This window comes from Melanerpes formicivorus, unplaced genomic scaffold, assembly GCF_026170545.1.
Source record: "Melanerpes formicivorus ecotype bairdi unplaced genomic scaffold, bMelFor1.0.p_v2 SCAF_62, whole genome shotgun sequence".
Taxonomy (NCBI): domain Eukaryota; kingdom Metazoa; phylum Chordata; class Aves; order Piciformes; family Picidae; genus Melanerpes; species Melanerpes formicivorus.
The window spans coordinates 3,802,750-3,827,021 of record NW_027142414.1 but is presented as its reverse complement, the minus strand read 5'-3'; the positions used below and the strand labels follow the sequence as shown (position 1 = coordinate 3,827,021).

The window sequence follows — 24,272 nt, the reverse complement described above, 5'->3', positions numbered from 1 at the left end:
CTGAGGCTGCCATACGGACCTCCAATAGTGTTAATGTATTTCCTCCACACTGGGCAAGTTTGCTGCTGTACTTGAATAAACAGGAACTATTAACATTCTTGGATTTTTTCCATAGTGACCACTCCTACTCAGTCTCTAAGGTTTATAACATCTTGTGGGATTAAAGCATTCTCTGATTTCCCAGGGATAAATCAAAATCTTCACACGCTTCTCATTTTTAAGTTTTAAAGCAGGGATTTCAGAACAATGTAAAAGTCTTCACTTTGCTCTTATTAAGGAGTCTGCAATCTGACTGAATGGAGTTAAATTGGGCTCAAACAGTACAAGCTCTAGGTACAGACCTGCTTATAGTCTAAAAGAAGAAAAATTGCATACCCCCTGAGAGTTCAAGAATTCTATTCCTGTTCTGAGTTAAGGCAGTTGATTTCTGGACACAGGCAGACAATACCACGGCAGCACTTTCCAACTTTACTTCCTGCTCCTCTTGACAAAGAATGCAGGTCAGAACTTCTTTCTCAGCAACAGATGGACCTCGTTTGGGACCCAATGCAATTCTGGAGTAACCAATTCCTGAAGACATGCTGTAAGACCATAAGTGACACAGATAGAAAATAAATAGATGGCTTTTTCTAAACAAACTTGTTCTTCCAGGCATCTGAAAAATGTCATGTGCTACTGACATTACTGGTTTTGTATCAAAAAGTGCTTTGCAGAACCAAATGATTACAATGAAAAAAACACTTCAATCCTCAATGAAATGCAATATTCTTTAAAAACAGAAAGTGGAAGGCCAGAGACCAAAACAATGCAAATTCTGGATTTGGACATGCAGGAAGTGGTATTCAATGCAGATAGGATTAGATACCTTTTAATCCTATAGACAGTAAAATTGTTTCCCATTCTCGAAGAAAACACTGAAAATGAGTGCCACTATCTTTTAATGCTGTGTGACACAATAAGCATTTTTTTTTCAGTATTCCTTATTCCAGAGTTCAATGATGCTTTATAGAACACCATTTAAAGATCACAACACACAGAAGTGACCTGTAATGTTTTCCAGTTAGAACAAAATTAAGTTGTGCTAGGTATAGTACATGGTTGACCTGTCTCTGGAGCAGGAGCAATCTATCCCACCAAAATTATAACCAATGAAGCAAACACCTTCAGTATGAAATCAAATTCTTTTGAAATAATGAACAGAAACATATTACCAACTTGAGCTACAGAAAACTCATTTTCTGAACTAGAAATTACTTAATGATAAGGCATATTGGCTTTCAGATTCTTTACAAATTACTTAGATTTTCACAGAAGGCAGAGAGTCACAGTGTTGTCAACTCAGCATCTTTCAAACACCAAGCAATGTAAGCATACACCATTTGAAGAAACTTCTTTTTTACTGTTTATCTTATGCTGCTCTACTAAGAGTGCCCAGTGTTCTTACATTAGCATGCAGATGCTAGTTTACATAAGATCCTGCAACAGAAGATGACTTAAAAGTAAATACAGACCGTTACTGGGATGACACAATCTGTCCCCTGAAAGCAGTTTTAACAACTTTTATGTAGCATAACTCGAGTAGGAGGCAATGAACTCTCATCACCGTAACTCCAGATGTCTGGGCTTTTCTTACCTTTCTTCCTCCATAATGGCATCTTCTTTCCCCTGCGCCTCCAATGTGTTTTCATACAAGAGCTTATGGGTTTCAATGAAATTCCTCTGTAGTGCAGACATCTGGGCCATTATCTTCTGACGGTGCAACCTAGCTGCTTCTGCCTTCCTCTTCCGCTCAGCTTTCTCTTTATCTTGAGTGCTCTGTGTCTTACAATAAAAGAGAGTAACAAAATCACAGGCAAGGGAGAAGACTCTAACCTCTGACATTAAATTCCTTAACTGATAAGACTTACTGATTACACACACAAAAAAAGCTACCTGAAAAATGTAAAACTAGAAGTTGAAACATGGAATATGTTCATTAATCTTGTCAGCGGAAAGATTCTGAGAGGTTCACAAAAAGATCACTAGTACAATTCCTTGCTCAAAGACATGATCAGTAACACCTGATCCGTTTTAATTACCTGCTTGTCTACTTAAACTTTAGCAAGGAGACCATCACAAACTCATTCCAGTGTTTTTGGTTTTGCCCCATAAATGAATCCCTTACATCTCTTAGGGGGAATGGAATGAAGCTGGAGGTGGGGAGATTCAGGGTGGATGTGAGGAGGAAGTTCTTCACCATGAGAGTGGTGAAGCCCTGGAATGGGTTGTCCATGGAGGTGGTTGAGGCCTCATCCCTGGAGGTGTTTAAGCCCAGGCTGGATGAGGCTCTGGCCAGCCTGATCTAGTGTGAGGTGTCCCTGCCCATGGCAGGGGGGTTGGACTAGATGATCCTTATGGTCCCTTCCAACCCTGACTGATACTACTATGAACATTCAGTATCTGCCCCACAAAAATTCAGGAAAAAATCGTCTTCAATTACCCACGGATGACACAGCACACATTACTCCTACGTTTTTGTGGCAGAATTTTATGCATCTAAGGATTGCATTTTGCTTTATTCTTCTTTATTGTAGACTGGAAAACTACTTTTCTTCTGGTATTTCCTCATCTATCACGTTATCAAGAACTATAAACAAAATCTTCATATAATTTGGAAATGCAGACTTCCAAGAACACAGGTAGAGTTAATTAAAACATATAGAACCTAACTCCTCTTGCTCAATTAGCTAAGGCACAAATTCAGCGTTATACACATTGCTTCCATTCATGGTACAAAACAACAAATTGTTCCACAGTAGTGAATCTTTCAGAGTCTTGTTTCTAACTGACTTTTGTATTTTGTTCCCCTGCCTTACCAGATATCTCATGACACCTTTCTCAAAAAAGAAACACAGCATATGCTGTGATAAGTTTAGAACTATGTAGGCATGCAATGACTAGCCAAGAGATTGTTTGGCAGCATCCTGCTGCCAAAAAAAGTGCAAGAGCAAACTGGCCCATCTTTGCACACTGTCAATAAAGGTAATCAGATTCCTCTTTGTATCCAACACTCAATTAAGACAACAAAAGCAGAACAGCAAACCTCGTGGCACTGGAGTAATCTTTGAAACATCCATTTCACTCTCTCATTTGACCACTGGATTCAAAAGTTGTTTTTTGAGGAAGGGGGTAGAGACTGATAGACAAAGTAATCACCTAAGCCTTATGTCTTTATACAATCAAGGCAAAGCAGATTAACCTCTTGGCAGGTCACGTGAACTACAAGACATCATTTTAAGTGGCTTTGTATTTCTAATTATTGCACAATGACAACATAATAGAAAAAGGTGTTCAAATCAAAGAGATAAAGAAATTAACACAAATTACTACTTCACTCGTCTCAGCTCTTCCAATTAACTTAGAAGGACAACCAAACCCACATTAGCTGTTGACAATTCCATGAAGCACACTTAAATTTATCACAAATATTGATTGATCCTGTAATCTAAATCCTTTTTGAGGACAATATATCACAAATCACTATTTTCTATGTTAAAATTTAAAGTAATGAAAATAGCTACTCAAAACACTACTTAAGTGTTCCATAAAAGGCTTTTACTGAACATTTTATTATTACCTCATCACCTTTTGTAGCTTCTGAGCCTGATGTAGTCGTTACTGTTGTCAAACTAGATTTTTCTCTCAGTCTCTTCACTGTGTCAAACATCTAGGAACAGAGATTTAGATGTCAAGAGCAAAGTGTGACTTGGCTCTAATTACAATATAGACAGGATAAAAGCTCTTGATATTTAGTTTCATGTTATTTTTTCAGTTTGCAAATGGATTAAATCAACTGCCATACACCTAAATAACATAACATCTAGCTTAGACAACACTTCTGCCATGTCTGTATCCTAAAACTGACAAACACTGCTCAGCATAAAGGAACATAAAATTCTCCAACTTTTCTAGTAGCACAAACACTGCTATGCACCTGAAGCATCTCTCCATTAGAAGAATAGATGGAGACTGTTAGCTTATTTCAAGTAGGTGAGATATGGATCATCCTATGGAAAAAGTCATCATAATTATGCAAACCCCCACACATGATCAGAAAGCTTGCCAGCATTTGTCCTATTAATAAAAACTGAGTCTTCAATTTTCATGTATTACTTTGAGCTAACTTCAATAAGTGTCCCAAGGTTTTGATATTAAATACTCTAAATTTACTATATATATCATTAAAAAGATAAAAATGTACTTTAAAGTGCTTTTTACTTTTTTCCATTAGAATTTTAGTAGAATAATTTCTCCAAGAGAAAAGACAACAAACAAAAAAAACCCCAAACAAAACCTAACTAACCAAACCCCAAAGAAACCAAAAAACCACCAAAATTCTCAAACTTGCCAATCTAATGTACCAAGATAGTCCAGTTTCAGAAGCTGTGGATAGGTTTGGAACCCTACTATGGATTCTTGCCCTCTTTTCTAAGAGCAGTGTTTTCTATGTTTGCCATCTAAAACAAGAAGTCACCTAAAATGGAACAGGTGGTCCTCCTGCTAAGTATCAGCCTTGTATGTTAGAGGAAATGTCCAGCTCTAGAAGTTTCTCCCATCCCTTACTGGGTAATAGCAGAGAGTTGGACAGAAAAATTCCACAGGTCCAAGGTACAATGTGGCCATTAGTCAGATCTGTAGGACTCAAGTCTTAACACAAGCAGCTTCTAAAATGCTTTTCCTAGTGAAACCTTTATTTCTTACTTGCTGTAACTTTGCAACAGAAATACGAGAACTTTATGTATTAAATGTGAGTTATCCAAGCAAACAGTGAGCTAATACTTGAAAGAAGCAATAGCAAGTACAAGTATAATGCAGTATTCAATAAACCACCTTGTCTAAGTAAAATGTTCAAATAAATTGAGCTTCCCAAGAAATCACTGCAACTGTAAACACAAGGCTACATGCAGGCATCATAACATCTTTCATAAGAGCTTCCCAAACTACTAAAATCAGATAACACTTATCTCCCCCCGTGCACCTGCAGTATCCAAGTGACTGTGTCCTTCTGTGCCTCTAACTGAGGAACTCTCTTTAATTTTTCCAGAAGCATTAACACGTTCACAGCATTCAAGGCCGAGCTTCCCATTCCTTCACAAAGGAAAGAAAGATAGAAGAGTGTAGGTCTTCAGTGGAAAAAAATACATGAACGTAAAATGTGGATAAAAACATACAAGAACACGAGCTGTGTAGCTACATTTCTGGTTTATCTTCAGTTGTTTATGCCAGTTAACGGTGGGATAAACTTTTCCCCTTGTAGCTCAATAAATTTTGCTACTTCCAAGAGCAGAAGTACAGACAAAACCAGAACTGCCTTGTTCTTCAAGAAACTGCTCTCTTCCATTTCATTTCTTTTGCAGCACTTTGCATTTGAAATCAATTTCCAAATTTCTACAAGTAAGATAAATGGAAATTATTTCTTTTTGTAATTTCTTTAACTTTTTTTAAACTCACTTCTCAAGAAGTCTTCTTACAAAGATTAATTCATTGGGGTTTTTGGGTCTGTTTTCATCCCTTACATATAAAGAGGGGTTTCTTTTTTCTGGTTATACAAAACTAAAGTTGGCAAAGAATTTTAACATCTCAATTGTAATTGCTTTTAGTGTATTCCTAGAGTTGATATTTAGAATAAACCAAGCCAGGTTGGAAGAGACCTTTAAGATCGTCACGTCCAACCCATCAACCAATCCAACCCATCTAAACAACTAACCCATGGCACCAAGCACCTCATCAAGTCTCCTCCTGAAAACCTCTAATGATGGTGACTCCACCACCTCCCTGGGCAGCCCATTCCAATGGGCAATCACTCTTTCTGTAGAGAACTTCTTCCTAACATCCAACCTAAACCTGAGACTGTGAAGTATATGAAGCTCCTTTCACAGAAATATATTAAGTGTGACAATACTTATCCTTGCTCAGCAATAAAAAAAACATTGAGGGAAAGAAGAGTCTTTTAAAACTCAGTGAAACCTCTTTACACAATGGTATTAAAAAATTAAATAAGGGCAGTTCAGCTGCTCTATGTATTTATTTATATAGGAAGTATTTAAAAGACATAAATGTGTTGCTGCGGGCTACGGTTCAGTGGTGGACCTGACAGTGTTAGGTTAATGGCAGGAGTCTTGAAGGTCTTTTCCAACCTACACAATTCTAGGATTGCATTTCACAATTCTTATCTCTATTTCATCTCCCAAGTGACAAATAGAATAGGGTGGCCAACAGGAGCAGGGAAGTCATTGTGCCCCGGTACTCAGCACTGGTTAGGCCACACCTTGAGTACTGTGTCCAGTTCTGGGCCCCTCAGTTCAAGAAGGGCATCAAGACGCTTGAGCATGTCCAGAAAAGGGCAATGAGACTGGGGAGAGGCCTTGAGCACAAGCCTTGTGAGGAGAGGCTGTGGGAGCTGGGATTGTTTAGCCTGGAGAAGAGAAGGCTCAGGGGAGACCTCATTGCTCTCTACAACTACCTGAATGGTGGCTGTAGCCAGGAGGGGGTTAGTCTCTTCTCCCAGGCAACCAGCACCAGAATAAGGAGCACAGTCTCAAGCTGTGCTAGGGGAAGTTCAGGCTCGAGGTGAGGAGAAAGTTCTTCAAGAGAGTCATTCCTCATTGGAATGTGCTGCCCAGGGAGGTGGTGGAGTCACCATCCCTGGAGGTGTTCAAGAGGGGACTGGATGTGGCACTCGGTGCCATGGTCTAGTCATGAGGTCTTGGGTGATAGGTTGGACTTGATGGAACAGGTGGTCCACCAACCACCAAGGTCTCTTCCAACCTTGGTGATACTGTGTAATTAGGTTTAGCCTGAAATGAATTACTTATTTCAATTATTCTTACACATGAATAATTAACTCTATATAAGATGAAAGCTTATGTAGAAAATGTAGATTCCAATTCCCACTCACTAGTCCCAAGAAAGTGCTCTATGGGGATTTGGAAAGAAATTAAAGAGGAAAAAGCACACTTCATAGCCACTAAATTCTTTTTCTATTATCACTACTATAGTGAAAGACTTGAGCTTGCACATAAGTCAGTAATTGCACAGCTCAGGTGTACAAAAGATGGAGACAGTTCACTTAAGATACACTGTCTTTTTTTCAAGGAGTTCTTAAGTTTCCATTCCAACAATGCTCTTGTGAAGGGAGAATCATTTTCAGTTATCCAATGATTACTTTTTCCTTTCTTCCCTAGGAGAAGCATATCTTCACTTCAGCATAGCTGGTAACTCTGAACAAAAGAGCCTAGCCCAAACCATGTTTGAAAGTATATTAAAAAAAGAAGATTAAATCTTTCCTGACTTACATCACTGAATGTTTTCTTCCAGTTCACTTTTGGCCTTACAAAAACCAATATAGCCTAATTTACTTTGCCCTTTTAAAGAAAATTCAACATACGTGTTGCTTTGTGATAAAAATCAAAGGTTACTTCTTCTTCTGGAGACTTCTGTAACTGCTGCTTCTCTTCTAGTAACCCTAAAGAAAGGATATGAAGCACCTGAAACAGAGAAGAACAGTACATCTCATTCACTGTTAGAGGCTTGGAAAACTGGCATATAAAATTAGGATGCTTAACATTAGTTCTCTATTACATGCTGATTATATCCGTGACAAAATACAGAAATGAGGAAAAAAGTGCACAGACGTTTTCAGTTTAGGAAAGATGTTGACTTGCTGGAATGTGTCCAGAAAAAGGCAACAAAGCTGGTGAGGGGTTTGGAGCACAAGCCCTGTGAGGAGAGGCTGAGGGACCTGGGGTTGCTTAGCCTGGAGAAGAGGAGGCTCAGAGGAGACCTTATTGCTGTCTACAACTACCTGAAGGGAGGTTGTAGATAGGCAGAGGTTGGTCTCTTCTCCCAGGCAACCAGCACTAGAACAAGAGGACACAGTCTCAAGCTGCACCAGGGGAGGCTTAGGTTGGATGTTAGGAAGAAGTTCCTCATAGAAAGAGTCATTGCCCATTGGAATGGGTCGCCCAGGGAGGTGGTGGAGTCACCATCACTGGAGATGTTTAGGGAGAGACTGGATGGGGTGCTTGGTGCTATGGTTTAGTTGATTAGATGGTGTGGGGTGATAGGTTGGACTCGATGATCTCAAAGGTCTTTTCCAACCTGGATAATTCTATTCTACTAGAAGGCAAGGCAATTAAGTAATCTGCACTCTAATAAACAAAACTGATGAATGCAACCAGTTCGTACATTCACATTCTAATCCTATAAAGGCTCCAAATAACTAAAATAACAATAGCATTAAGTCACTGTGGTAAAATTAAATGTTTAAACACTTACAAAAAAATACACTACTTCATGACTGAAGCCTCAAAGACATTAACATATTTGGAGACTTTGAAGGACACAAGATGAAACAACTCCAGTTTCTTTAAGATGATCAAATGGTTACTTATCTGAACATGAAGCTTCAAGAAAAAGATGATGTAAGGAGAGCTACATATTGAGACAGCTTATGTAATGAGACAACATCAGAGGGAATGTGAAACAGAAAACTGAATTGTATTCCCAATTGAATACTCTTGTGTTTCACATTTCTATTTTATAGCGGGGATAAATAAGTAATTTTTTTGTTGCCAGAAGGATTTATAAAACCAAGTTTGAGGATATATAAATTCTTATTATCCCAAGTTCAAGTTTATCTTTATGTATTTTTATCTCATCATACACAGTTAACATGGTCAACATGGCAACGACCATAGGAGGACAAGAGCTAACCATACCATTTGGATCATAGCTTCAGTCCACAAGTGGGTTTCCAGTTCTACTGCCCTCTGAAGAATGGTCCGCAGTATGTGCATCATAACATCACAGTTCAGAATCCTCACCACGTTGCTGAATGCAGGACTGAAGTCTGGAGGAGGTGGTGGTGGCAATGCTAGAAAATGGAGATGTGCAAATGTATTAGCAAATCTCATCACAGATTGCAAGCAAAATGCAGGGAGCACAAACACACTAATTCCACTGAAAGAAGAACTGGACATTTAAACTAATAAAACCACACTCAATCACAACTGTTTGTCTAGGTCAGCCTCTATCTTTAGCACAATTAAGTACTTTTAATAATTTCTTACATAAAACACATGCAAACTACACTGATCAATCATGAGTAGTTAGTTGCACCTAAATATGCACCTAAATGTATCCTTAATACTCTGCACTGCCTTATTTAGGCTTGTAGCTTGCACCAGACAGGATGTTTTCAAGTAGTTAAAGAAGAGTAAGCTGTGAATCTTTCAGAGTGTGGTGTCTCACGTTAGTGTCCCATGTCTAAGATGGCTGGAGTTCTAAGTTACTCCTGCTCCTGGGACATTCCCACAATTTCTAGTTATGTACACTATTGGAGCTAGTAGTGAAACTGTGTGATGTGGCATCACACCCCAAAGCCATATGGAATCCTGGCATCTACTGACAGCAACTCACTTAATACTGCAGCCTTTCTCTGCCTGGATGCACTGACTTCAGTCATCTTTTCTTACCTGAAAGTCTATTTTCAGAAAACATCTATGAACACAGGTCTCTGAAACCATTTATCTTTTGACAATTTAGACTAAATGAATTCTAAAAAGCTACTGACAGAGACAAGACAGCCACATAAAAGCACACATATGAACTATTCGCATCAAAATGAGTAGTCTCAGAGGAATATACATCACCGCAAAAGGTTACCCTGGTATTTTGGAACTGGATCACCCTATTACATCAAAGTGAGTTTCTGACAACTACATCTAGACATCTGCATTTTAAAATTTACTGGTTGAGAGTAGGCTGAACACGAGCCTGCAGTGTGCCCAGGTGGCCAAGAAGGCAAATGGCATCCTGGCCTGTATCAGGAACAGTGTGGCAAGCAGGAGCAGGGAAGTCATTCTGCTCCAGTACTCAGCACTGGTCAGGCCACACCTTGAGTCCTGTGTCCAGTTCTGAGCCCCTCAGTTTAGGAAAGATGCTGACTTGCTGGAATGTGTCTAGAGAAAGGCAACAAAGTTGGTGAGGGGTTAGGAGCACAAGTCCTGTGAGGAGATGCTGAGGGAGCTGGGGTTGCTTAGTCTGGAGAAGAGGAGGCTCAGGGGTAACCTTATTGCTCTCTAAAACTACCTGAAGGGAGGTTGTAGATAGGCATAGGTTGGTCTCTTCTCCCAGGCAACCAGCACTAGAACAAGAGGACACAGTCTCAAGCTGCATGAGGGGAGGTTTAGGCTGGATGTTAGGAAGAAGCTCTTCATAGAAAGAGTCATTGCCCATTGAAATGGGCTGCCCAGGGAGGTGGTGGAGTCGCCATCACTGGAGGTGTTTAATAAGAGACTGGATGGGGCACGTGGTGCCATGGTTTAGTTGATTAGATGGTGTTGGACATTAGGTTGGACTTGATGATCTCAAAGGTCTTTTCCAACCTGGTTAATTCTATTCTAAAACAATTCTACAAAACACATGTCCCTGCTAATATAATTTATATTATAATTTGCTAAAGTGAACAGGGGGAAAGAAAAATAAAAGGTACTACTGCAAAATCTGTCAGCTGTATAAAATAAGCAGTGGAGAAACAAAACAAGAGTAATCCTTTATTATTTAATGCAAAATTATTTCCCCCTTGTTTTCCAGCTGTCATAATCTTCCATGTTAGTTACAACTGAAGGAAATAAAAATTTTTCAAAGCAAATGTGATTTGTAATTTAACTCTGTCTCCCCTAAATGACAATGCCAATTGATTCCTTTTGTGTTCCACAGTTATTCAACTGAAAGGAACACAAAATAAAATGAGAATTAATTTTAACCACCTCAGGCACAAAATACTGTAGTGCCCCTGATTGTACACAAAAAATAAATAAACACTTTAGAGTAGGAAGCAAAGATTAAGGTATTCAACTGAAAGGGCAATCTGGGAAAGGAAGCCATTCTATCTGTTAGAACTCACAAAAGCAGGTGATAGCTGACTTTATTAAACTGTTCGTTGTACTTGTTTGTTCAGCTCAAACTCTTCCTCAAATGAACTCAATGCTCAGGAGTTGAGTAGGTTAAATTAAACAAAGGGAAATACATTTGGGTTACAATAGAAACATGAGGGCTTAGTTATAAGTATTTGCATCTTCTAAAAATGAAAATGTTGATTTACAAAACTTAAGGCTCAAACTACTTTCAGAATGGATGTAAGTACTAGTTCCTGTAGCAACCTTCTCTCCGTGGCATTTTTAGGTCTTAACATTGTGCTAAAGAAACTACTCACAAAACCAACCAAACAAAACCAAAACCCACCACCACTTCCGTTACCTAGTTACACCATCATAAACATTTAAGCTGTTTATTTTGTCAGTGGGTACTAGGACATGTTTATTTATCTACCTGAAACTTCAGTTAAGAACTCTGAAACTCCCATCCTTGTTTTATAAAAAGATCAAATCACTACAAATCACAACAAATTTAATATGAATTCAGCTACACAAATGAAGTCACAAAAAAATCTCCCAAAGCTCATTTCATATCCACAACTACATCTCACATTTAGGGAGTCATCAGATTCATATTTTTACCTTCATCTCTGTTTTCTTGTTTTCTTCTTTTCTTTTGTGTATGTTCAGCCTACAGAAAAAGCAGTGTTATTATATCAGCATCTTTACATGGGTGTACAATAATGAGAATTCTAAACCAGAAATCTGACAAGATCCTTAGTCAGTACTTGGTCATGTAACTATGGATCTTGTCGGAGAGCTAGGTAACACCACTGCATTTTGCATTGCAATTTGTAGTAGACAAACAATTGGACATACTTGCTTCCTCAGTAAGAGTTATAAAAGCAAAGCTTGGGGTTTTCCAGTTCAAAGATCATTCTTATATTATGGTCTTAACATAAACAGCATTCATATAGAAGTAATTTTAGGCAAAATATCAATTGAAACCATACCACAAGAATTTATATTAACACCTTCATTAGAGGTTTAGTTCTGCAGGAGGTTTAGTTAGTTCTGCAGGAGGTTTAGTTCTGCAGTTAGTTGCATTTAACTGAATCCATTTCTTTAGACTGTATTAATTGCTTTCACCTAGCAAAATTCTTTAGACTATGTAAATGTTATTTTTTTAACCTTTGAGAGTGAATCTTACATTGCTTACCTTGCTGTGCTGGGTCTTAGTATAGTGATAAAAGAACATATTGAACTCCTTCAAGCATTCATCTTTCAGTTCATAAACTCCATGGCCAGACACACCTGGTTTCCTTACAGAGAAATATTTCATGACATACAGATTAGTAATTTATGTTCAGCACATCTCTGAATGTAAACAAACCACTAATATAAATGTTCTACAAACATGCTAGTAAGCAGAATAGTGATGGCTACTTCAATAATTTATAGACTGAATACAGTTATCAGCCTTTAATTTTCAAGAGCGTTCAACTACTGTAAATCCTGCCCTGCAGCAAAATATTTCTAGTGTGTACAGTCTACAGTACACCAGATATAAAGGGGAACAGCCTCTGACAGGCAAATTCTGACTTACAATTTCAGACACTGGATGTTGTTATATCAAATTTATTATTTTATTTGACCAAGGTATAAAACAAGCAACACAGCTCCTTTCCAGCCTTTTTCAAATGTCCCCTGTGATTCTCAAAGCAAAATTCTTAGGTACATTCCTATACATGTATTTATATGTACCTATAGAAATTTCTACACAACTGCTAGGTATATAGGACCTCGATCAACTGGACAGATGGGCAGAGTCCAACAGGATGTCATTCAACAAGTCCAAGTGCCACACTTTGGCCACGGCAACCCCATACAGAGCTACAGGCTGGGGTCAGAGTGGTTGGAGAGCTCCCAAACAGAGAGGGACCTGAGGGTGCTGATTGACAACCGCCTGAACATGAGCCAGCAGTGTGCCCAGGCAGCCAAGGCTAATGGCATCCTGGTCTGCATTAGGAATAGTGTGGCCAACAGGAGCAGGGAAGTCATTGTGCCCCTGTACTCTGCAGTGGTTAGGCCACACCTCGAGTACTGTGTCCAGTTCTGGGCCACTCAGTTTAGGAAGGATGTTGACTTGCTGGAATGTGTCCAGAGAAGGGCAACAAAGTTGGTGAGGGGTTTGGGACACAAGCCCGCTGAGGAGAGGCTGAGGGAGCTGGGGTTGTTTAGCCTGGAGAGGAGGAGACTCAGGGGTGACCTTACTGCTCTCTACAACTACCTGAAAGGTGGTTGTAGCCAGAAAGGGGTTGGTCTCTTCTCCCAGGCAACCAGCACCAGAACAAGAGCACACAGTCTCAAGCTGTGCCAGGGGAAGTTTAGGCTCAAGGTGAGGAGAAAGTTCTTCACTGAGAGAGTTGTTAGCCATTGGAATGGGCTGCCCAGGGAGGTGGTGGAGTCACCGTCCCTGGAGGTGGTCAAGAGGGGATTGGATGTGGCACTTGGTGCCATGGTCTAGTCATGAGGTCTGTGGTGACAGGTTGGACTCGAACTTTGAGGTCTCTTCCAACCTTAGTGATACTGTGATTTCTATAGCTGCCCTTGGTTAACCATAAACAAGCAAGCCACATGAAATTTAAAGTGAGGTATACTAAAATAATTAAGTCACAAGATATTTTTTGGTGAGAAAAATAGCAGGACATTTGAACTAGGTTTTCAGTTTTCTCAACTGCTACAACTGAATATTCTTTATTGCATATTTATATATGCATGTTAAAAGGAAGTAACTCATGTCTGAACATTACACCAAGTTAACAACTTGGTACAACTAGGTGTTAAGCTTTCCAACCATTTCTGAGATATAATAAAAGCTTTTGAAGATTTTCCCACTAGGAGTTAAGATTATTTGACTGCGACTCCTCAGACTGAATTTGAGGAAAGTGAGGGGCAAAAGGAAGGAAGCAGCAGCTCTGGATATTCCATGGCCTTTCCTATGTATATTTGCAAGTGTGCACATTTCAAGACAGCAAAATATCAGCAGAAGAGAGACTGTGCAGTGCAGCTTGCTTAACCAATACAATTAAAGAGGTTTTATTTTACATTTATACTACATTAAAAACCCCACAATATTAAGAACTTACTTAAATGTAGCCACTTTATCAATTACATTCTCCAAGCCAGTTTCATTGTTCTCCTGGTAAAGAAGAAAATGTTTTAAAATATAAATAAATAAATAATTTGGGATAAATAATGATTCAAATATTTTCTTTAGGTGCAATAAAAATAGACATACAGATTTAGATCCAAAACCTAGCTCATTAATTAACATTTTGGCCACTAATAATCAGAAAGCAAATACTGATCAGTGACAAGAGATACCAGAGACAGACCATGCTTCCAATTACATTTGTGAAGTTTTCTTTATACCACAGCTGGTCTCCAGAAAAAAGAGCAATGCCTTACACAGCCTCAATGGAGGAAAAAACCAGAGTTTTAGTCTCTTAAAACAGTGAATTTGGATCACCCATTACTGGTTTCTGGTGATATTCTAGGCTACTAAATTTACAGGTTTCACAGACTGTAAAATGTAATCCACATTCCTCTCCTTTGCTTGCATTTTCAAGAGTTAAGATGATGTTCTCATCAGGGAAATTTGTGCTTTCTAATAGACTCGACTTCTAATAGATCTGCAAAAGTTGAAGGGATCAAAATTACAGGATCAAACTCAGTGATGGTACACATGGCAGAATGGAATCCACATGCATGGTCCTACAAAGCCAAAAGAGGAAATACTTTTTAAACTTTTCCTTTTGACTTTAGGAAAACTACAGCTGAATATCCTATGTCTTCATCAAAAGCCACGATCCCCACACAAACCTTTTCAGATTAGACCATACTTGAATTGATGGCATTTACCTCTACACCAGTAAAGTGTGTAAGCCCCTTTGTCATAATGTTTTGTAATTCTAATATCAACTTTTGAGTTTTGTATCAGAAATAAAATGCTTCCATAGGTAAGGCAAAGAAGAAAGTCATAAACCAAGGAAAAGTGAATAAATCAGGACTCACGTCTTCAGGCAAGGACTTGGTAATTGCACTGTGAGCCATCGGTTCAATACATAACAGATGGATGATTTCCCGCATGGTAACATCTTCTTTTGTCACATTGCTTACTCCAGGCACGTATCTTTCACCTACCAGAGTCAATCAGGAGCAGAAGAATGACAGATACAGAGGTAATGCTATTGCTGGGATATTTCATAGCTAAGTTTGCATTTGCCAGAAAGCTGTCCCAAGTGTTTGAGAGGGAAAAGGGTTTACAGTATAGTCTGCTAATAAAATGAGCTACAATGAAGCCTCTCTTCATATTCTACTTATTATGTAATAATACATTTATTTAACAGGGCTTTTTTCACTATGCAACTCCTATTGCTTCTGGTTGGTAAATACTTGTGGTACTACCTATTTAAAACAGACTACAACTCAATTAAAACTGGTATTCTCCAGTATCCTCTGTGTACCATCTATGCTAAAGAAAGTGATCAAACTTATTTTGACAAACATTAATAATCCAGCACTACAACAGCAGAGAGAAATTAAACTTACCCACAACATAGATGAGAATCTGTAGCATCTCTTCTATTAATACATTATATTGTTTGATCAAATCCTACAAGAATTACAGAAACCAGTTTGAAAAAAGAGGTCAGTCAGATGACACTGAACTCAGCCTTCAGGACTTTGCTGAAACACCGTACTGTAAGAAGAAACCTTCATTCTAACAAGCTGGAAAAAATGCCTGCTCTTGTAGGGGAGAAATTATTCTGCAACTGAAGTACAACATTCATGTGCAGGAAAAGAAACAGATAAAAACATATCCCAAACGAAGGATTACATGAAAGTTCAAGCCTCAAGAACTAGCACAACAATCCAGGAAAATTCAAGCCAAACATAAGATATAATATGGCTTAAGAGACAGAAATGAGTTTGGTAGAAGCCTTATGAAGTAAAGGTTAAAGAAGGTAAAACTTATTTGCTAATCCTGAGTAAGTCCCTATAAATTCTGCATACAAAACAATCCATTTAACCATTACATCCAGTGCTGACTAAGTGTAGTCTTAAAAATGCACTTACTAATATTAGCTCACTTCTTAATTAATGTTCCATAAGCTCAATGCAAGGAAATGAATCAGCAAAATTACTTGACACTTACTTGATCTTTGGTGGGCTTCATCTTTCTGAAAGCATCAACAAGCTCATATCTCTGCAGCATCAGCAGGAGAAACTGGTTTGGATCCATAAAAGATGCACCTATCTATCAAAAAACACAGACTAATATAAACATCAGTTCTTCATTAACTATGAAAAATACTCTTAACAAGGGGAACAAAAGGTTAAATTACACATTTTAATAAAAATTCAACTTAATTCCTTGAAAATGTTGTAAGTCAAGAAAGCAATGATTCAGAACATTATACCTGCAGCATGATGATATCTTTGTCATACATCTCTTCTCTGCATTTAACATCTTGGTAATAGAATACCTGAAAAACGGGAAAACAAAATTTAAGTAGTGAAGTAATGCACCAGGCCAAAGGCCACCAGTTAATGTCTGAGGCTTTTTTAAGCTGTACAGCACCTTTACTTAGTAAGGGGAAGTCTTGTGTTTCTTTCAAAACAAATGTGTACTTGGAAGGAAGTGAAACATATTGGGCTTTTTATCACTGATTACAAGAGATCTGCACTGTAATTCATAATGCTCCCAAAAAAAACAATTCTAATGGTTGCTATTTATTGAAGTCAAAACACTCTCCTCCTTGTACCCCAGTTCTCAGAGTCAGTTCTACAAGCAGCTACCAATTTCACATCAAAGGGTCCCGTGAAAGGTAAACAAAAGTGTTCTGCCATCAAAGAGAGGGAAAAAAAGACAATGAAGCCAAAGCCAGCAAAATACAAGAACCACAGGATATTAGGGGTTGGAAAGAACCTCCTGAGATCATCTAGTCCAACCCCTCTGCCAGAGCAGGGCCACAGAATCTAGCACAGGTCACACAAGAATGCATCCACATGGGTCATGAAAGTCTCCAGACAGGAGACCCTCACTTTTATTTTTGCATCAAAAAAGCCTGCCAGTATTACAAAATGTTTATGTGCATTCAGCACATAACAATCATACAGCATTCAAAAGTCTGAGATAAAAATAGTTTGACTTTTGTATAAAATGATCACCATGCACCATGAGATTTTTCTAACGTTTTACATTATAAGCAACAGTATGAACAGTATTTATGTAGTGATTTCTTTATCACACCTGAAAGTATTTTAGAGTAGATGTCAGCAACATACATAACATATCACAAACAAGTCACAAGAAAGGTGAAAAACCTAATCTAACACAGTGAGGCAAGTCATTGATGAAGCTGGAAATAAACCCAGGTCATTTAATTCCCACCTAGAAACCTTTCTCTTAAGTGCATCAGTGACCCCCACAACCTTCTTCTGACCTGGATAAAATTAGCCCTGGGAGCATCACCGAGAAACACTTGCATAGACCATCAGGACTAACTTGCTATTGAATATTGCAGGGTGTACCTGGCTTATCAAGGACAGCCCATTCCTTCTCCACATCTCGGCAGCAACCTGAGCAACCAAGACAAGACATCGCAAAGGATATTCTACCAGCAGCTCCACTTGAAACTCTTCCTAGAATTACAAACAAAACAAAAAATTAAATTTAAAAGAAGTCTGTTAGTGACTTCAAAAGTGTTAAGTCCTCAGTACCCCCTTCCTGGGGGTATTGGTCGATGATAGGCTGAATATTAGTGTGCCCAGGTGGCCAAGAAGGCCAATGGTATCCTGGGCTGCATCAGGAACAGTGTGGCCAGCAGGAACAGGGAGGTCATTCTGCCCCTGTACACTGCACTGGTTAGGCCACACCTTGAATACTGTGTCCAGTTATGGGCCCCTCAGTTTAGGAAGGAGGTTGACTTGCTGGAACATGTCCAGAGAAGGGCAACAAAGTTGGTGAGGGGTTTGGAACACAAGCCCTATGAGGAGAGGCTGAGGGAGCTGGGGTTGCTTAGCCTGGAGAAGAGGAGACTCAGGGGTGACCTTATTGCTCTCTACAACTACCTGAAGGGAGGTTGTAGATAGGCAGAGGTTGGTCTCTTCTCCCAGGCAACCAGCACTAGAACAAGAGGACACAGTCTCAGGCTGCGCCAGGGGAGGTTTAGGCTGGAGGTTAGGAAGAAGTTCTACACAGAGAGTGATTGCCATTGGAATGGGCTGCCCGGGGAGGTGGTGGAGTCACTGTCATTGGAGGTGTTTAGGAGGAGACTTGATAGGGTGCTTGGTTGCATGTTTTAGTTGATTAGGTGGGTTGGATTAGTTGATAGGTTGGGCACAATGATCTTGAAGGTCTCTTCCAACCTGGTTTACTCTATTCTAAAAAAAGACACTTTGACAGCTGCAAAATTACTTGTGTGCCCATCACGAGAGTTACAGCATATAACTTCTGGCTTTTTCCTTACCAAAGTATAAATCCCAAGCAGTATTTGGGGGAAGAGAGAAGAGGGAGGGGGGGAGGGGAAATATCATTAATTAAAAAAAAAAACTTACAGGTGAAACAAACTCATGTAACCTTGAGATGGCTCCAGTCTTGCTTAATCGTACATGAAGACCTGCAAAACCAACAGGAGACAAGTTAGTAATTAAATTCATCATCAGAACAGCTTCTCCTTCAACCCATTCTAAACGTTAGCTAAACCACCGACAACTCAGAATTACAGAAAAAGAGGTCAAAGTTTATTTAGGAAGGACTTGTTACTTTTCTCTTTTTCCTTTCTTTTTTAAAGATAGGAGATCTATGCCATTATCACAGTAGTGCATACAGTCTTACAACCCACTATTTTATGAATAAGTCTGCTCATTTAATGGATTCATTAAAAACACTTTACACCAAGATGCTAAATCGTACTAGCAAGATTTTCATTTCTCATTTGCAGGTCAGTAATCACTACGTTGCAAGACTACAAGGCTTAACAGATGGTATCTTGATATAAAATGATGTGATAAAGAATCTACAGCTTAATTATAGCATATGATTTCATTTGTCTGCTAGAGAAAGCAGCAATCACCCACTGCTATGGTCCTTTGTACTCTGACTGGAAATCTGTCCTGGTATGCTGCAAACATATGCCTTTTATAGAAGGAGCATTTTAACAGTCCTAAGAAAATAAATTTGAGATAAAGCAATAATGAGCATTTGCTCAGGCAAAACAAGTAGAAACAGAATGGCATAAGTTTAGGTAGTTCAGAGAAAACTAAAGATCCCATTAAAACCTGAAGCTTTTCCTTCTCCCCTGACTATCTCTTCTGTTTAAAAAAAAGTCTTCCAAACTCTGTGGCAAATCATCTTTTTCTCAAAATGAAAACCCCAACCCAAAACACCCAACCCACAATCAAAAAAAAACCCAAAACTTTTCTTTATTGGGACATCTAGGGAACTGGGTTACCTCATGATGAGGTATCAGAAAGCCAGAGAACAAATTATCTGTGAAAGAATCTGAATGCTTTCTAGTGTAAAGAAAGAGATGGATGATGAAACACAATTCAACTAGCTATCAAAACACACCACCTACCAGCAAGAGTCCTAGAGAGTGGTAAATGTATGCTGACAGGATCTGCAGACACTCTGTAAGGTCTGCTCTCCAGAGTATGGCCACATAAGTGAAACACCGTCTTCTCCCGCGAGCGCCCATTTGTGCTGCACCTCATCACAGCTTTATGACATTCACTGTAGGCCCTGAGCAACAGCTCTTCCTAGAAATTGAAATAAATGCATAGAGTCGCATTTAAAACTCCTCACTTGTTTTTTTGGATGGCTTAAAGCTACTAAAAAGCCACAGTATAATTACTTCTGTCTCTTAATACAAGGTAGTACTGGATGGGAAGAGTGGAGCATCCACTGAAGCTAGCTGAGAAAATGCTTTTATTCAAATAAGCTGCTCTGGAAAATGCTCTAAAATCTGTGTGCTTATTTAAGCTCCAATATCTTAATAGTTTGCATAATGTAGAGCCCAAATTGGATCAAGAAGCTCCTGAACTGCTGCAATTCTTTCTTCCCTTCTCTCTCTACTAACAAAAAACACCAAAAAAAACCCAACAAAACAGCAGCAACAACAAAAAATACACCCACAACCTTCAAAATACCTTTAAGCTAATAATCTCTATTTGCTCCCTTGCTCCAGCACAGGGAAGAGCGCCATCACCAATTAAGACTACTCAATTACCCAATTACACAAAGATTTTGCAGTTTGCTTTTGCAATAAAACATCATCACAGGCTCCAAAACCTTCAAACTTGACAGTGATACCATGATCTCAATTCTCAAAAAGCTTGAATTATGAGGAGTATTTTCTCTTTATGATTTGCCTGATACCCTGTGCAGCTTTGTCAGCTAGAAGGTCCTATTTTTCTGAAGATCCCTTCTCTCTTTTGTCACACCAGAGATTAATTCTTTCAGATCCATTTTTTGCAGAGATCTGTATTGATCAATACTGAGCTATTTCAAGAAGCACTCCAATATTGGCAAAAGGCACACATGTTAGACTCCCAGACAACTGATGTACTTACATCACAGGCACACCACTCCTGGAACATGAAAAGAATGTTCTTGAGCTGCATCTGTATAGCAATAGCTGCTTCCCAGTCGGGGTCCACCTCTATGTGCTGACCAATCTGTCTTTTTATCTCCTCCATTCCCTGAAATGGAGATGCCACAGAATTACTTAAGCACAAGCAGTGATCACAGGCTTAAACCAACATAAAATCGCATAAACAAGTGGTAAAATATAGGTTGTTCAGATACTTGGAGCTGAAATTGACAAGTTTTACTTCTGTAAAGTAAGCACTACTTTTTGATCCACCCAGGACAGGGATCAAAGAATTCACCACCTTAATTGCATGTTTAACTGCACAATAGTGTTGTGGACAAAAAGATGAGCCAAAAAAGCAATGTAAGATAACAGCATATTGGAAAGAAATTACTGAAACATCTTGTACCTGCATGCAAGTTAGAATCCTTAGGAAAGAAACGAATCCTTCTAAAAACCGCTCCCTCAGACGGTCTGTCCACAACGTAGGCTTGCTGACAAGGACGTACCTGTTCCCAGAGAAAACATCATCTTTTGTTCAGACTTCTCTTCTGCTTATGCTTGTATTTGCAGTGTTCTTTACATTTAAAGTGTTCTTCTATCAAAATAGTCAACTACATCATCACACTATACCACACAGCTTTCCCAGCATGAACAAATGAACAAAGCCAGATTTTCCACACTGTCCTACAGCAAATATATTTTGGTTATTAATGCAATTGTTATATGGAATTATATCAGTGTAAAACATCAAAAAGAGTCTTTAAAGACTAGCAATTTTATATTTGAACATTTTAAATTCCCACTGAAAAAAAAAAAAAAAAGAAGTTTTATGTGTGCTTTTTGAGGGGTTTTTAAAGGAGCTTTCTCATCCAATTGCTGAACTGAAAGCACCTCATCCACTGCAGATTTTTTTGAAGAATTGCTCTAGCTTCTCAGATTTGCCCTTACCTGAGGTCAAATATTACAGCATACACCCGATTCAGTTTGTCCTGACTGTAACCTTGGAAGTTGAACTTGTCATTTTTGTCTAGGTATTCTGGAAGCACTTCTAAGAGTGTCTCTGTGATGGTGGTGATTACATTTTGCTCTTCAATAAGATGCCGGGCCTGCAAGAAAATGAAAATTAACATTTTCTTCCTATTTTTGTTGAAGGGAGCTGTCAAAACAACTTTTCCTTTGAATTCAGTCTCTTGGATTAGAAATTATTTAAGCATTTGTGAAGACACCAAGCTACAAAAACATTCCACAGTGCTTCCTGTGTACAAACACTATTTCTATCAATTTACATGTTTGTTCACTCTGACAGCTTCAATGTCTCAGATACTATTTTTTCTAGAAAGATCATGAAGAAATGGGACTTTGACATTATTCTTTCAAGCAAGAAGCATAACTTTTAAAAGCTATAAGTATACTTTCTCCACCACAGAGAATCATAGAATTGGTAGGGTTGGAAGTAACCTCAAGGATCATCCAGTTCCGACCCCCCTGCCACGGGCAGGGACACCTCACACTAGATCAGGTTGCTAAGAGCTACATCCAGCCTGACTTTAAACACCTCCAGGCATGAGGCTTCTACCACCTTCCTGGGCAACAAGTTCCAGTGACTCACCATCCTCATGGTGAAGAACTTCTTTCTAACATCTAATCCAAATCTTCCCTCCTCTAGCTTGGATCTATCCCCCCTAGTCCTATCACTGCCCGACACCCTAAAAAGTCTTTCCCCAGCTTTTTTGGAAGCCCCCTTCAAATACTGGAAAGTCACAATTAGGTCTCCTCAGAGACTTCTCTTCTCCAGACTGAATAACCCAAACTCCCTCAGTCTGTCCTTATAGGAGAGGTGCTCCAGCCCTCTGATCATCCTAATAACCCTTCTCTGGACATGTTCCAGCACATCCAGATCCTTCCTGTAATAGTTTTAACGTACTCTGACCCTGCACAAGACGACTGTTTTTATTTTGCCCCGCTCCCCTCAAGCTTTTGAAGCTACAGCAGCTAGATGTGACCAGTAAAGAATACACAGAGTTAATTCACGTAATGATGCTGCCTAGAACTTCTATTTATTTGCACTCCCCCTGTCTTCCATAGTGAATTTTCACAATCTCAAGCTCCTACTTTCATATTGGCCTCAACAAATCTCAGAGTAATTAATTATCAACTCAACAACGCCTAAAGACTCACTGCCAAGTGCAGCAGTCTGCAAAGGTGGTGCTGCCATCAATTCTAAAATTTATCTTGCCTTTCTGTCACAGACAGGCTTCACATACCAGAGTAGGTACAGTGAACATCTGAACTGAGAGCGCTGTCACAGAGAGAACTCTGTCATGATCATCACTGATGTACTCTTTTTGCAATGTCTTGTAATACTAGGAAAAAGAGAATATTGAGGAAATTAGTTAGATGTAAGCAAGTGTTAATTACAAATGTTTTCTTTTTGAGATGTAATTCTTGCAGATAAAAATCCATTCTCTTTTCTCTGATAGGAGCAGTTCAAACAAAACCAGCACAATGGCCTCAACACGCCAAAGCAATTAAATATATACCACACTGCCTTAAAAATGAAGACAAGCACAAAATTTACTGTTCTGTCAGACTGGAACCAAAATAATTTTCATCTTACAACCAATCTTCCCCAATAAAAGAAGTGTCTGAAAAAAGGATCAATGAAGTCATTAACTAGTTTCCTAGTAAGTGTTCCTCCTTCAGTGAACTGCTGTCTATGAAAGATGTGTATGATGAGCAGTGTAAGTCTGTTTGCTTTGTTTCAGTCCAGGCAAAACAAATCAAATGTCTGCTACTTTTAACAGGATTGGAAGTCTCACCCTAAAACAATAAAAAACCCCCACAACACTCTGCCTCCTGTTTTGTGTATTTATTAACTACTGTATCCAACTATTAAAAAGCACAGTTTCCTTGCAGTTCATCTGCCACCTCAAAAGATACACAAGCTGGTAACAATACTGCGCTCAGTATGAGCCTATGCACCTACATGATTATACAGAACAAACCAATTACTCTGGAAGTAGTACACTATAAAAGATTGAGCTAGCTGCTGAAGCTCTGCTTGTTGAAGCAGTTCTCAGGTTTGGGGGAAATTCCACAAAACTAGTAAAAATTCGAAGGATAAAACCTAAAACCAACCACCATTTACCTTCACAAATTCCACAGCAAAAAGCTTTTTGTATTCCATTTCCATGAAAAAACTACTGAAGATAAGCTCATGAAGAACCTTCCTTGCCCCTGTGAAGAGCCAACACAATGCATGTCACTTCACCATACTAACATGCAAATTTTTGTGGAAAAGAGGAACAGATTAATTAGTTATAATTTAAGATCATTAAAAGCCTTGAAATGGTTACCAAGTATATGTACAAAGTCATTAATATGCACGGGGGGACCTTTAACATTTACTAGTTTGCACTGAAAACATGGGGTAAGCATCAAGTCACTCAGGCTACCTCTAGTGAAAAGATTCTCCAAAATACATTAAACAGGAAAAATTTAGGAGGCAAATACATAACCAAAACACCAATTATTTATCTCAGCTGTAAGAATAAAAGCTGTATAAAACCTGTAATATAGGAACTATAAAGAAGTTTAACTCCACCTGCACAGCACTTAGTTACTTTTACATATTTGCTCTACACACGGAAAATTAATTTGCCTCTTCAGTTTACAGCAACACGGGTAC

At 38.9% G+C, this 24,272-nt stretch overlaps 1 protein-coding gene across 5 annotated transcripts in view; it reads right to left on the bottom strand.

Annotated features, from left to right (window-relative positions):
* Positions 1–24,272, bottom strand: part of UBR1 (ubiquitin protein ligase E3 component n-recognin 1) — a 71,953-nt gene that overhangs the window by 23,023 nt on the left and 24,658 nt on the right. For 3 of the 5 annotated variants that reach the window (XM_068162219.1, XM_068162220.1, XM_068162223.1), the window contains exons 10-30: positions 23,733–23,821; positions 22,849–22,947; positions 21,533–21,690; positions 20,991–21,090; positions 20,562–20,690; positions 19,568–19,748; positions 18,546–18,607; positions 17,520–17,630; positions 16,406–16,471; positions 16,141–16,242; positions 15,534–15,597; positions 14,997–15,121; positions 14,069–14,121; positions 12,139–12,241; positions 11,562–11,610; positions 8,760–8,914; positions 7,427–7,526; positions 5,018–5,127; positions 3,617–3,706; positions 1,634–1,821; positions 376–581 (exon numbers count right to left, since the gene is read on the bottom strand). In XM_068162219.1, the coding sequence (XP_068018320.1) occupies positions 376–581; positions 1,634–1,821; positions 3,617–3,706; positions 5,018–5,127; positions 7,427–7,526; positions 8,760–8,914; positions 11,562–11,610; positions 12,139–12,241; positions 14,069–14,121; positions 14,997–15,121; positions 15,534–15,597; positions 16,141–16,242; positions 16,406–16,471; positions 17,520–17,630; positions 18,546–18,607; positions 19,568–19,748; positions 20,562–20,690; positions 20,991–21,090; positions 21,533–21,690; positions 22,849–22,947; positions 23,733–23,821 (2,340 nt within the window). The remainder of the gene's footprint in view (positions 1–375; positions 582–1,633; positions 1,822–3,616; positions 3,707–5,017; positions 5,128–7,426; positions 7,527–8,759; positions 8,915–11,561; positions 11,611–12,138; positions 12,242–14,068; positions 14,122–14,996; positions 15,122–15,533; positions 15,598–16,140; positions 16,243–16,405; positions 16,472–17,519; positions 17,631–18,545; positions 18,608–19,567; positions 19,749–20,561; positions 20,691–20,990; positions 21,091–21,532; positions 21,691–22,848; positions 22,948–23,732; positions 23,822–24,272) is intronic. The other 2 variants (XM_068162221.1, XM_068162222.1) reach the window with 1 other exon arrangement.